This window comes from Equus caballus, chromosome 15, assembly GCF_041296265.1.
Source record: "Equus caballus isolate H_3958 breed thoroughbred chromosome 15, TB-T2T, whole genome shotgun sequence".
Classification (NCBI taxonomy): domain Eukaryota; kingdom Metazoa; phylum Chordata; class Mammalia; order Perissodactyla; family Equidae; genus Equus; species Equus caballus.
The window spans coordinates 23,071,972-23,084,879 of record NC_091698.1 but is presented as its reverse complement, the minus strand read 5'-3'; the positions used below and the strand labels follow the sequence as shown (position 1 = coordinate 23,084,879).

The following is a 12,908-nucleotide window of genomic DNA, read 5'->3' as shown; positions in this document are numbered from 1 at the left end:
AATCCCTGCCCAGACCGCTGAGCTTCCTTCTACCGCAGGTGAAAGTCAGGCCTGGCAGCCGTCCCCAGGCGAGAAGCGACAAGGAGAAAGAATGCAGAGCTACAGGTAAGGGGCTTTTGAGACAGAGAGACAGAGAGACAGAGGCAGAAAGAGAGACAGACAGAGACAGAGAGAGATACAGAGACAGAGAGAGAGAAAGAGAGAGAGAGACAGGGAGAGAGACAGGGAGAGAGACAGATCTGGGAGTCAGGACACCTGGGTTCTCCTGATGGCTCTGAAACTCGGGTACCTCTGCTGGGTGACCTTCCTCATCTCTGTGACCTTCAGCTGTATGAAGGTGACCTTGACCTTTCTGGGTCTCAGTTTCTCTATCTGTCAAAAACGGGGCTGGATCAGAGGGTTTCTGAGGACCTTGTATGATTTGAAGCAACGAGCGAAAACATGGTGGAATCCAGTAAGAGGAAACACTGCATTCAGAGGCTTTCTTCTTTGGAAGGGTCAAGGGATTTCCTAGTGTGGCATGTTTTCTTTTTTGAAGTAAGTGTAGCTTTTCCAACGCCAGAGCTCTCAGTGCTGGCTGAGCACCACGCTCCCTGTTGTCTTGGAGGAGCAGCTGGCAGAGTGTGGGGTCCAGCCTGAGCCCCTGAGGCTAAAGGTCTGGGTTCAAGTTCCAGCTTTGCCTCTTTCCAGCTGTCTGATATCACACATGTGTTCGTATCGTAACTGTCTCCCACAATGTCCGAACTCTAGTGAATGAGAACCATCTGAATAGAGATTGTCAGCAGCTTGCCACTAATCTACAGTCAGAAAGTGTTAAGCTTACCTTCATCCCTTGCCTCGTTCTTGTGAAAGAATACAACGGGGCATGATTCTTAAAAACAATTTCTTTTTACTCTCAATGGTAAATAAATTACAAGTTTGTTTTCACCCTCTGGGTGCCTCAGTTTCTGCATCTGTACATAGTGATCTTGGTGATGACGAGGATCACAGGGTGGTAGGAAGAGAAAATGAATCTGAATCGTGTGAGGCACTGTGTGCCTGGCACAGAATGGGTGCTGCCTAAGTACTTGCCGTGACCGTTAGACTGTCTCTCTTGAATCCCACTCCCCCCAGGGAGGCCTTTCCTCTTGTGAGAACCCAAGCTCCCGCAGGAATCCCCTGCCTCCTGCCCCAGCTCTGCCTCTAACATGGTGTGGTCTTGGTCAACACTTGCCATCTCTCTGAGTTTCCCCTTCTGTAAACTGAGGCAGTTGAGTGACCTGATCTTCCAAGACCCTCCCAGCAGCTGTGTCTGCCCTGGGAGGCTGCTGGCTTCCCTCTCCGCAGTCCATCCTGCCCCCACCAAGCTCACCCTTTCCCCCTCTCCTAGCTCTGCCTTGCCCACAGGGCAGTGAGTTCCTTCCCACTCAGTTGGGGTGCTGTTCCCCCTGCACAATAGGAGGAGTACCTCGGGGCTGGCCCTGGGGCTGAGGGGTTAAGTTCGCAGCCTCCACTTTGGCGGCCCAAGGTTTCCCCGTTGGGATCCTGGGTGTGGACATGGCACTGCTCGTCAGGCCACGTTGAGGCGCCGTCCCACATGCTACAACTAGAAGGACCTACAATGAAATATACAAGTATGTACTGGGGAGCTTTGGGGAGGAAAAAAAAATATTGGCAACAGATGTTAGCTCAGGGTCAATCTAAAAAAGAAACGAAAACAAAGAACGCCTCTCTCAAACCTGGTTACAGTCTATTTTAATTGTATTTTTCATTTTTCAGCCTCTGGCTACCCTAAAAGGCAAGAAGGCAGCTTGATTCAGGCTCAGGGGAGCTGTGAGGATAGTCTCTGCCCCAATTTGTTCCCAACTGGCTTGGGAATCCTGTTCCACACCCCGCCGGCCAAGACACCTTCCCCTCAACCTCCCCACTCCCACCCCAACCTCAAAGCACAACCGTGTGACAGCAAACAGCTGAGTGATCAAGACCCACAGACCCCTCTCCCACCTCCCCTCCCCCAGGACTAGCGACAATACAGCTGAAGTAGTGCAAGTACCATAGATTCAGGTTACGTCATCACCCGCTCTTTGTATGGGGGACATTTGATCATGGTAGTGCCTCTGGCCAGTGGTTCTCAAACTTGGGCCTGCATCAGCGTCACCTGAGGGCTGATTAAAACACAGATTGTTGGGCCCACTCAGAATTTCTGATTCGGGGGGGATGGGGTGTGATGGGGACGGGTGGTGAAGACTTGCATTTCTAGTAAGTTCCCAGTTGATTCTGATGCTGCTGGTCAGTGGGACCACACTTCGAGAACCACTTCATTAGGAAATAAGATGTGGTTTCGCGTCCAGTGACAAATCTATGAGGGAATTATTTCAGGACAAGAGCCTTTGGAGGCCTTTTTCAAAACAGAACTCATAGAGACCTTCTATTGGGTTTGCCATGAGTGCTGGGGGGAGAGGTCTTAAATAGGGATTATTCTGTTGAACAGATAGAGAAGTAGGCACGGCCAAAACAAGTGAGTCCATCACTGTCTGAAACAGACTTCAGTCTCCTATCAGTTTTGTTCTCCACCTATGAAGGTGGTCTCAGCGTAGTTGGACAGTTTACACGGTGGCTGACTCCCCCAGAGCAAGTGTCCCAAGGAAACCGGGTGGAAGCTGCATGGCTTTTTCTGAGTTAGCTTCAGAGTTCGCCCAGCGTCATTCTGTTGGTTAGACTCGAGTCACAGGCTGGCCCACATTCAAGTGAGGTGAGTTGGACTCACCTTTTGATGGTGGGGTTGTGTGGTCACATAATGGAAGACCGTATGGATGGGAGATATTGTTGTGGCATCTTTAGAAATTACAAGCCACTCTGAGAAACAGTAGCCATGCTCATACAAATCAAGAGACGGAGCTTCTGAAAGAGGGCTTCAAACCTCTTCTGTGGGTAAAGTATACACACCTTTGTGTTGCGCTCCTACTGGCTATCTTCAGCTGGTCAGATCTTTTTATCCTTGTTTCTCCTGTCTGCCTTATATTTTAGATGGGCAAGATTTCTGGATGACTGATAATTCAAATATCTGAGATGTCTACTACACTCAGATTGCAAGAGGTTGAAAGAAACATTCAGTTTAAAGACTGTGCATCTGCTCATAAGTACCTCCTGTCCCATGCCACCAAGAGCGTCCAGTTTCTAATTAACATTACCACAGAGTAGCCCAACAGAGCTGGAACTCCAACACCCGGGAGAACTCAGCAGTCGTGGGTCCTGGCTCTGCGTTTGCTGGCTGTGGGTGGTTATCCGACTAAGACCCCGACCTGGTACTTTAGAAACTGCAGCTATGCACAGGACTGAAGCCTAAGCTCAAATCCAGACAAACTTAGAGCCCTGAGGTTTGACACCTGGGAGGTACAGCAGAGCTCTCAGTAGCCCACCCTTGTATCTTAGAGGTGAAGAAACCGTGACCCAGATTGGGTCAATGGCTTAGTGGCTTGCCCCAGATCCCATGGCTGGTTAATAGAGTACAGACGGGAATCTAGCCTCGATCTCCTGTTCTGTGTGCTTACAGACTCTACCGCTGCGATGTCAGTCTGAATGATAGCATTACAATTCCGCGGTAGGCCTTGAATATGTGTGTGTGTGTTTATGATTGTGTGTTCACCTGTTGAAGATACTCCTATAATATAGATATGCAGATAGGCTATTGATTCCCTTAGGTAAAGTTGCACACCGTTCTAGCATAGTGCCAGTGTTAGCTAAGTTATCGACTCTGATATCAGAAAGTTCTTGGGCTGTATGATGGGCTGTTGGCAGGAATTAGTCAGAATGCTCACAGTGGAAGCTCTGACTTCTCACTCAGGTCTGTCAGCTGTGTGTTCTTGAGCAAGTTACTCACCTCCCTGAGTATTGGGGTCTGCTTCTGTAAAATGCTGATGAGAGCGACCACTTGTCTAGTGCTTTCTCTTTGCCAGCTCTGTGCTGACCTCTTTACATACCACATGCCATCTAACCCTACATGATGCATGCCCGGCTACAGCCATTTTACAGATTAGCAGACTGAACCCCACAAAGGCAATATAACCTCCCGCCTGGCTCTGAACCACCCAGCTGGCACATTCACACTTGCTCTGCGAGACTCTAATGTCCCCTGCTGTCCACAGTGCTCCCCTGCATGGGCTCCCTAAGTCTCAGGACTACTGGAAGATGCAGATAGACTTCTTCCTTAGGGTGGGATCAGACGCTAGGGAAGAAGTGGAGCTTAGAGGGAGGCAAATTTGCCTTCTGAAAAGACAGAGAATTTTCTGATCATGAGTACTTCCCAAGACTGGAAACATCCATCTTATGAGGGGTTAGCTTGGCGCTCTATGGAGGATGCTGGATTTGGGAAGACCATTTGGGTGGGCTTTTGGAGCCCCCTCCAGCTCCAGGTTCTGATGCTTCTACAGAGCAGAGAATGAGTATCAAGACTGAGGATTGTGTTGACTCATCTCATTAGCTCTGTGGCCTTGGGAATTTACTTAATGTATCTGAGTCTATTTCTATTGCTTCATGTTTATAATGGGGATGACGTACAATACCAGGCCCACAAGTTTCGCCCTCTGGAGTTGTTCAGAGAAGCAAATTCCTCTGACACAAACATCAGACTGGGAGAATTTCGAAGCTCGGTGGATTTGTACTGTGGGTTCTGAGGGCCTCATGGATAGAGCTTCCACGTCAGTCATTTTGGAGGACGATGGGGACTCTGGGCCAGAGGAGGGCTCTTGCTGGGGGTTAGCCTGTGGGAGGGCCTGGTGCAGGGGGAAGATGAAGGAAGTGTCTTTGGTTGATGATCCAGCCCACTGTGGGCTCTCAAAGACTCGGGCTTAGAAGGGATGCAAAATGTAGATTTGAACGAAGATTTGATGAGTTGAGTTGATTTACTGAATCTCTTAGTCAATGGTTCTTGGGGTAGAAGTTGGTCAAGGTCAAAAGGCTTGACAGGGAAAGGGTGGTTTTAGAGAGAAGGGATACTTGTTGGCGGAAAGTAAAATGTAAAGCGAACGCGTAGCCCTGGGTGGCGCTAAGTCTTCGACTCTCCAGGTTTTCCCCTTTGAGTTTCAGCCTGACGTGGCCCAACGCCCAGTTCTGCCAAAGGTGGGTCTTCCCGGGCCACAGGTTGTGTCCCAGATCCCACCAGGGGCAAGGACATGGAGGTGCTGTCATTCCGACATGGCCATGCAGACCAGAGACAGTCCCACGTGCTGCTCTCAATTTTCTTAATTCTGGGGGGAAAAAAACCCTCATTTCTCTTTTTTCTATAGAATAAAAATAACTTGTGGACAGCCCACCAAGGGTTCTGCTTTGAGCCAGTACATTTCTCAAGAGAAGCCTGTCAAATATTTCCCTGTGTCTGAACCTGGAGGATCCCCCATCCCCCAAACTCTTACCCTTCTCTGCTTTCCAGAGACTTAGTTCAAAATGCTTTTAATTTTGCTTCAGCTCTGAATTTTAAAAAATTTCCAAGCTTAATTATGATGTAAATATTTGCTTTCCCGTGGGGTTCAGAAGGTTTTATGTTACATGCCTGAAACAACATGTTAGGGTATTTAGGAATTTATTGTACAACCTGGGGGTGACTAAGTGATATGAGTCAGGCCTGATAGCTATGTGTCTTCATTAATATTCAACATCTGTCACCTTGTTTTTGTTTATGCATGACTGTACCGCCTGACTCAGTGATGAACACCTGCCTAAAAGCTTTTGGGAACAAGGTGAGGATAGAAATAAAGAAAAGATTAATCTTCCGGGGAAATTAAGAGATATATTCAAATATGCTATAGAATAAAATTTCCACTACTTTGAAATGCCTGAACATTGATCTCTGCAGCTATCATTTACTTACTTATTTCTTCTCAGTCTGTGAAAAAAATGTCTTCCTATGTGCATGCTGAAGTATTTAGGGGTGAAGTTGGCTGATAAATGCAACTTTAATGTTTTCAGGGGAAAATGTATGTGTAAATATGTGTGTGTGTGTAGAGAGAAAGAGAGAGAGACAGAGACAGAGAGACAGAGAGTGAGAATAAAGCAAAATGTTAGTAATTGGTGAGTTTAGGTGAAATGCATGCTGGTGTTATACTATTCTTCCAACTATTTAGTCTGTTGGAATAAACTGGAGTAAACCCCTGCATTCTCTGAAGCTACACGCACCATCCGTGAGCAGGAGGTGATGCCTGGGATCAAGGGCAGGTGGGCGGCTCTCTGGCCCCAGTGAGCGCTGCCCGAGGATGCTGCCCACAGCCTGTCCCACCTGCTGCTCCACCTTCCTGCATTCTTTCTCCTTCCTTCAATTCTTTTTTTTGCCATTTTGTATGCCTGGCTCTGCTTTTCATCATATTCATTCTTTCCACCTCCTGCATTCTTTCTCCTTCCTTCAATTCTTCACACACTTTTTGTAATTTTTGTATGCCTGGCCCTGTTTTTCACCCTATTCCTCTGTTTTCTTACATTGAGTGTGGTGACACACGGTTATTTGGGGGGGGGGGGGGAGGATAGAATTGTAGCTGAAACACTTGGAAGGAGCTGACTTTAACATTTCTTTCTTCCAGTAAGAAGGTCAACTCAGGTTCAAGCAGAAACGTCCAATTGTCTGTAATTTAAAGACACATTTAAAGGAAGTAGGGCAGGAGAGTAGTGTTTTGCTGCAAACCTCTGCAAAACGAATTCTCTTTCCTCTGGGCTTGCCAAGGACTCACTATTTTCCACACTCAGGCAAATTTGGGTCCAGCCTTTTTCTGAGGTTTTGATTACTGAAAATGATCACTACTGTGTGTTTGTGGTTTAATTGTCAGAAGCCACTTCCTGGAGAGGTTGCAGTGAAGCAGCTGTCTTACACAAGTCCATGGAGAGAAACCAGGACAATTCCTATGGCCGAGGGGCTGGGCAGGGTGGGGATAGAGGTGGGGAGTGGCCGGTGCTTGAGGACAACATGTAGGATTTTGTTCCACTGGAACAGAGTCCTTGTTGAAACATCTCCGCTTCTCACCCTGACCCGACGTGCAGTTTTGAGAAGAGGGTTAATGTCCTGCTCACTCTCTTCACCTGAGGAAGAAAGTGATGGGACTGGATTTCTCTAGGTCTCCTCAGCTCTGTGGCTCTGTGAGGCTTCAGCCAGCAACTGCCCCTGAGCCGGCACAGCCTGACTTTCTGGCGCAAAAGTCATCTTGAACATCGTTACAAACCTTCCCCTAATCTGAGGCTAAGCCTGCCCGTGAGCCGGGGGTTGCTCTCATCCTGGGGGAGGCTGCATGGCTCCTCCTGCTTTTGGCTAGAAATGCCATGCTCATTCCCCTGTGGTCCTCTTCATAAACTCTGGAAAGTTCATGCATTAGGATTAGGTTCGGCTGTGCATGACAGGAAGCCTGAACATATAAAAAAAAGATAGTTTGGGGAGGGGGGTGCAGCTCCACAAAGCCACTGAGGACTCATGCTCCTTTCTTGCTGCCCCACTACTTTCAACAAGTGGTGTGCACCTTGTGACCCAAGATGGTGGCCGTAACCCCACCACCATATCCATACTGAGCCAGCTGGAAGGAAGACTAGTGGAGACTTTTAAGTCTTTTGAGGAGACTTTTTTTTTAAAGAGTGGCACCTGGGCTAACAACTGTTGCCAATCTTCCTTTTTTTTTTAAGGATTGGCACCTGGGCTAACAACTGTTGCCAATCTTTTTTTTTTTCTGCTTTATCTCCCCAACCGCCTCCCTCCCCCACCCCGCCGCCCCGTACACAGTTGTATAACTTAGTTGCAGGTCCTTCTAGTTGTGGGATGTGGGACGTCACCTCAACGTGGCCTGACGAGCAGTGCCATGTCCGCGCCCAGGATCCGAACCCTGAGCTGCCGCAGCGGAGCGTGCGAACTTAACCACTCGGCCACGGAGCTGGCCCCTTGAGGAGACTTTTAAGTAGACTCCCCAGGAGGATCACACATTTCCACTTACATTTCATTGGCTCAAATTTTGTCATGTGGACACTCCTAGTTGCACGGGAGGATGGGAAATGTAGCCTTGATGTGGGGTGGTGATATGCCTTATTAAGAGTCAGGGGTCCTATCATTGGGGAAACAGGGAGGACAGATATTGAAGGAGGAAACTAGGAGCATCTGTCTCAGAAACTATACTTTTGAAGAGTAAGGGCTTTGGAATCACTAGTCCTGAGTTTAAACTTCAACCCTTTCTTACTAGCAATAAGATATTGGCCAAGTTACTTAACCTCTTTAATCTCTTCTATTATATCATCTGTAAAATTGGCATGATATTCACATCGTGGGGGTAAATGAAAGAACCAGTGCTCAGTATTTAGCATAGTAGCTGTCACTATTACACTAGTTTCTGTGCCAACATCTTTGACTTCATCCACTTATTTGGATATGTGCTGTTGGTTATCCTTGGTGTATTTAACTCCTACCTCTTTCATATCCTTACTAGAGAACTAGTGAGTCTGGGTGGGACTAGTACAGTTGGGGATGTGATAAGCTAATGCGTGTCCAAAGAGGACAAAGCAAGTTGGTCAATGTTGCTGTGTCCTTTATGCTAACCAAGTAGCCTGGTGACCCTGAGGTAACCTGAGGTTAGAGGTGAAGTTACAGAAAATATTTGTGTTTCAGAAACACGGGAAGGATAGGACCATGTAGAAGCAGGAAGAGCTTAGGGGAGACACCAGCTAAGGCGAAAATCTCAGGTCCTTCACTCCGCACCCCTGGCTCCTCATCACTCGAGGAGGAGTTCAGACTGCAGCTCTGAGCCCATGCCTTCTGATGGTTCCTGACTGATGAGGGAGGGGTTCTGGAGTGCAAGGGTCACTTCTTCAGTTTGCCAACCCTGCCCTGGCCAGTTAAGAGCCCTCTGGATTTACTGTGAGCCATTCAGAATGAGATCTGTTCCAGGAACAGGGAACAAGTCAAACTCCTTCATGGAAATGGGGGACGGATGATGATATGGGTTTTTTTTTGGATTCACTCATCGCCTCCAACTCTCTGGTAGACTTTCAATCATAAATATTCCTGGTACTTTCTGGGACTGGGCACCATGTAGGCCATGAGGGCTGTGAATAAGACCGGGCCTCTGTCCTCAAGGCTGTCCCCACCCATGGGGAGCCAGACAAGAAACAGGTGTGGTAGATGGCATGATTGCTCCCATTTCTTTCTCCTCCTGGTGTAACTTTGCAGCTCCTCCCACTAGAGGTAGGGGTATTTCCCCACCCTACTGATGGCAGGTTTGGCCATGTGACTTGCTTTGGCCAATGGAATGTGGGCAGACAAGAGTGAGCTAGTTCTGAGCAAGGCCTCGAGTGTTTTTGCCCACATTGTTTGCGTTTTTGCCATCACATGAGAAGATCATCTCCTGGGAAGCCACTGTTCCAAAGAGGATGAGAGACACATGGAGCTGACTTGGATCCCACCTGAAGCTTGGAGCCAAGCCTAACCCAGCCTAACCTAGATCAGCCAACCACCTCTGACCCACAGACTTGTGAGCGAGAAACTCTACACTATTCAGTTTTGGGGTGGTTTGTTGAGCGGCATTCTTGTGGCTTTGGTCAGCCGATACAATAGGCGATTGCGATTGAGTATGAGAGGGAATACAGGGAGATACAGAGGCATCTGAGACTCCAGTCTTGGGGAGGTTTGTGGGGAGAAATGCTTCATGAACTTGTTTAAGTTTCTCCTGGGATGCTCTAGATCAGAGAGTTAGCAGTATATAGAATCCCTCAGCATATGTCAGAATTGTATGTAAAATAAGAGTTAATCCATAAGGACTATAGAAAAGTTCTTTGACAAGTAAAATATGAGGACCTTTTGATGTCTAATGATTCATTCACTCATTCGACAAATAGGAGTTGGGATATACCTGTGAATGAGATGAAGTAGGATCCTTGCACACATGGGGTTACATGCTAGAGAGAGGAGACACGGTCAATGATGAGTGCCGTAGACAGTGAGAGAGCAGGGAAGGAAAATATAGAGTACTGGGGTGGAAGGGTGGTGCAATTTTACCCAGGAAGGTCAGAGAAGACCTCACCAAGAGTGGCGTTTGAGCAAAGACCTGAAGGAGGAGAGGAGAGTAGGGTGAGCTGAGGACAGCGCATCTCAGGCCGAGGTGAGGGAGCACTGAGGCACACTTCAGGAGAGAGACACTTAGGACGTCGAGCCCCTATTCTAAGACAGTTTGCAAGTGCTCCAGGGAGCGGATGTTAGTCCTGTTCGGTGAATGTAGCTGTGGAGGGACAAATCTAAAAATTTTGAGTTTTCGTGTTGAAAAATCTAGGCAAAAAGGTTTCCATCATCAGGTGAAGCCTCCAGAAGCTGCCCCTGGGATCATCTTCGTGGTGTTCTCTCTTTGGGTGTCTGTGGCTCCTGGTGACCCCTCTCTCTCCTCCTCTAGGCTACAGGGTGCTGGCCCTGAGATCTCCACTTTCTGCATCCTCCAGAAGTTGTCGAGAACAATGCCCATTTTGTACATGTTGATATTGGGTGTTCCCGCCTTCACCATTCAGCCTGAGGAGCGCACAGGTAAGAAGTGAATCTTTCAGCCGGAGAAGTCTTGCCTGCAGCTTCTCTGGGAAAGTAGTTGTTTATCTGGGGAGGTTTTGTTGTCATCAAAAAGCAAGGTGTGAGCATTCACGCTTGATAAGTGACAAATGCTCCCTCTTGCCCGTCTTCCCTGTTGCACGGTGCTTGCTCTGGACATTGGTCATTCCTGCCAAAGAAGTGAACCAAGGAAGTGGTGCGCTCGCCCTTGATGAAAGGAGCCTTTGGATTGTAACCGTACGTCCTGTCAGAGCTAGGCTCTTTTTGTATCTGAATTCAGCCAAGATCTACTTTTAATGATAGGAGTCAACAAGTGAAAAATATTGCCAAACTTTTTAATCATTTTTTTCATCACCATGTGAACCTGATTTGAATTTCCCATAAAATATCAATGAAACTGATAGCAGTCCTAAACTCTGTTATTTGGAGTTCTGAAATTGCAACAGGAGGTGAAGGGGCACCCAGGGTACAGGCCACTTTGTTAGGGCACGTGGCTTCTTCAGATGTGCCCGTCAAAGGGAAGTTGGGGACCCAAAGCCTGACTGTGGTCTCTCTGTCCTTCAGTGACTGCAGGAAACTGCCAATTTCTTGGCAAGCATTTCAAAACCGACCTCATGGTGGAAGGGGAGCCTGTGGTCCTGAGGTGCCCCCAGGCATGGTATAGGTGGTTGGACTCTGCCAGCTCACATGTCAACGTGACGTGGCGTAAAAACGATTCTACTAGGATGGTTCCAGAGGAAGAAGAGACGCGAATGTGGGTCCAGGACAATGCTCTCTGGATTTTGCCGGCCTTGCAGGGGGACTCTGGCACCTACATCTGCACTGTCAGGTGAGCCCCTCTGGGGCCACGGTGGGGAGGGGGCTCCTTGCAGAATGGATTCTTGCATGGTGCTTCAGTGATGATCTGGATTTCAAAATCCAGTGTACAGGGGGGACTCCACCTTATGTCCTCCTCACTGTTCCTGAAATACTTCCGATGGGAGAACCTTCCCCAGATGTCCTCATGGCTCACTCCCTCCCTTCATTCAAGTCTCTGCTCAAGCGCCACCCCATTGGAGAGGACTGCGCTCCCCACCTGACCTAAAGTGGCACTCCCGTGACTCTCCCACCTGCCATTGTTTTCCTTCATCTGACACACACACGTGTTTGTGTATTTACTGTTTCCCTCCCCAGTAGGAGGACAGGGACGTGGTCACTGTTTTGTTCACTGCTAGATCCACATGGACACAGAAATAGATAGAGAACATGGAATAGAATTCAGACCTGGATGAGACTTTAGGAATAAGTTAATCCAACCGATTATTGTACATGTGAGGGAACCATGTTCACTTCTAATGGTCTCCCAGGTGGTGGATGTGGAGCTGACACCAGACCCCACAGCTCTCAATATGGGATCTGGTCTCTTTGTCTTGTTGCTTTTTTTTCTTTATGCATAACATAAAATTTACCATTTTAACCCCTTTTAAGTGTACAATTTAGTTGTGTTAAGTACATTCACATTGTTGTACAACTATCACCAATATCCAGCTCCAGAACTCTTCATCTTCCCAAACTGAAACTCTGTACCCTTTGAACAACTCCTCATTTTCCCCACCTCCAAGCTCCTGGCAACCCCAATTCTACTTTCTGTCTCTATGAACTCACGTAAGTGGGATTATATAGTATTTGTCCTTTTGTGGCTGGTTTATTTCGCTTGGCATAAGGTCATCATGGTTCATCCATGTTGGAGCATGTGTCAGAATTTCCTTCCTTTTCATAGCCAAATAATATTCTATTGTATGTATATACCACATTTTAGTTATTCTTCTATCTATCAGTGGACACTTATCTTGCTTCTGCTTTTTGGCTATTGTGAATAATGCTGCTATAAACACTGGTGTACAAAAATCTGTTCAAGTCCCTATTTTCAATTCTTTTGAGTATATACCCAGAAGTGGAATTGGTGGACCATATGGTAATTGTTTGAGGAAACATCATACTGTTTTCCCCAATGGCTGCACCATTTTACATTCCCACCAGCAAAGTATAAGCATTCTAATTTCTCCACATCCTCACCAACATTTATTATTTTCTGGGTTTTTTTGGTGGTGGTGGGGGTGTGGGTAATAACCATCCTAGTGGGTGGGAAGTGGTATATGGTTGTGGTTTTGATTTGCATTTCCCTAATGACGAATTATGTCGAGCATCTTTCCATGTTCTTTATTGGCCATTTGTGTACTTTCTTTGGAGAAATGTCTATTCAAGTTTTTTGCCCATTTTTAATTGAGTCACTTGTCTGTTTTTGAGTTGTAGGAATTCTTTATATATTTTGGGTATCAATTCCTTGCCAGATATATGATTTGAAAATATTGTCTCCTGCTCCATGGGTTGCCTTTTTACTCTGTTG

General features: G+C 47.3%; 1 protein-coding gene across 4 annotated transcripts in view; it reads left to right on the top strand.

The window, feature by feature from the left end:
• Positions 1-12,908, top strand: part of IL1R2 (interleukin 1 receptor type 2) — a 36,604-nt gene that overhangs the window by 8,726 nt on the left and 14,970 nt on the right. For 2 of the 4 annotated variants that reach the window (XM_023618377.2, XM_070234720.1), the window contains exons 3-4: positions 10,377-10,504; positions 11,087-11,351. In XM_023618377.2, the coding sequence (XP_023474145.1) occupies positions 10,438-10,504; positions 11,087-11,351 (332 nt within the window). In that variant the 5' untranslated portion in view covers positions 10,377-10,437. 4 annotated transcript variants of the gene reach the window in all.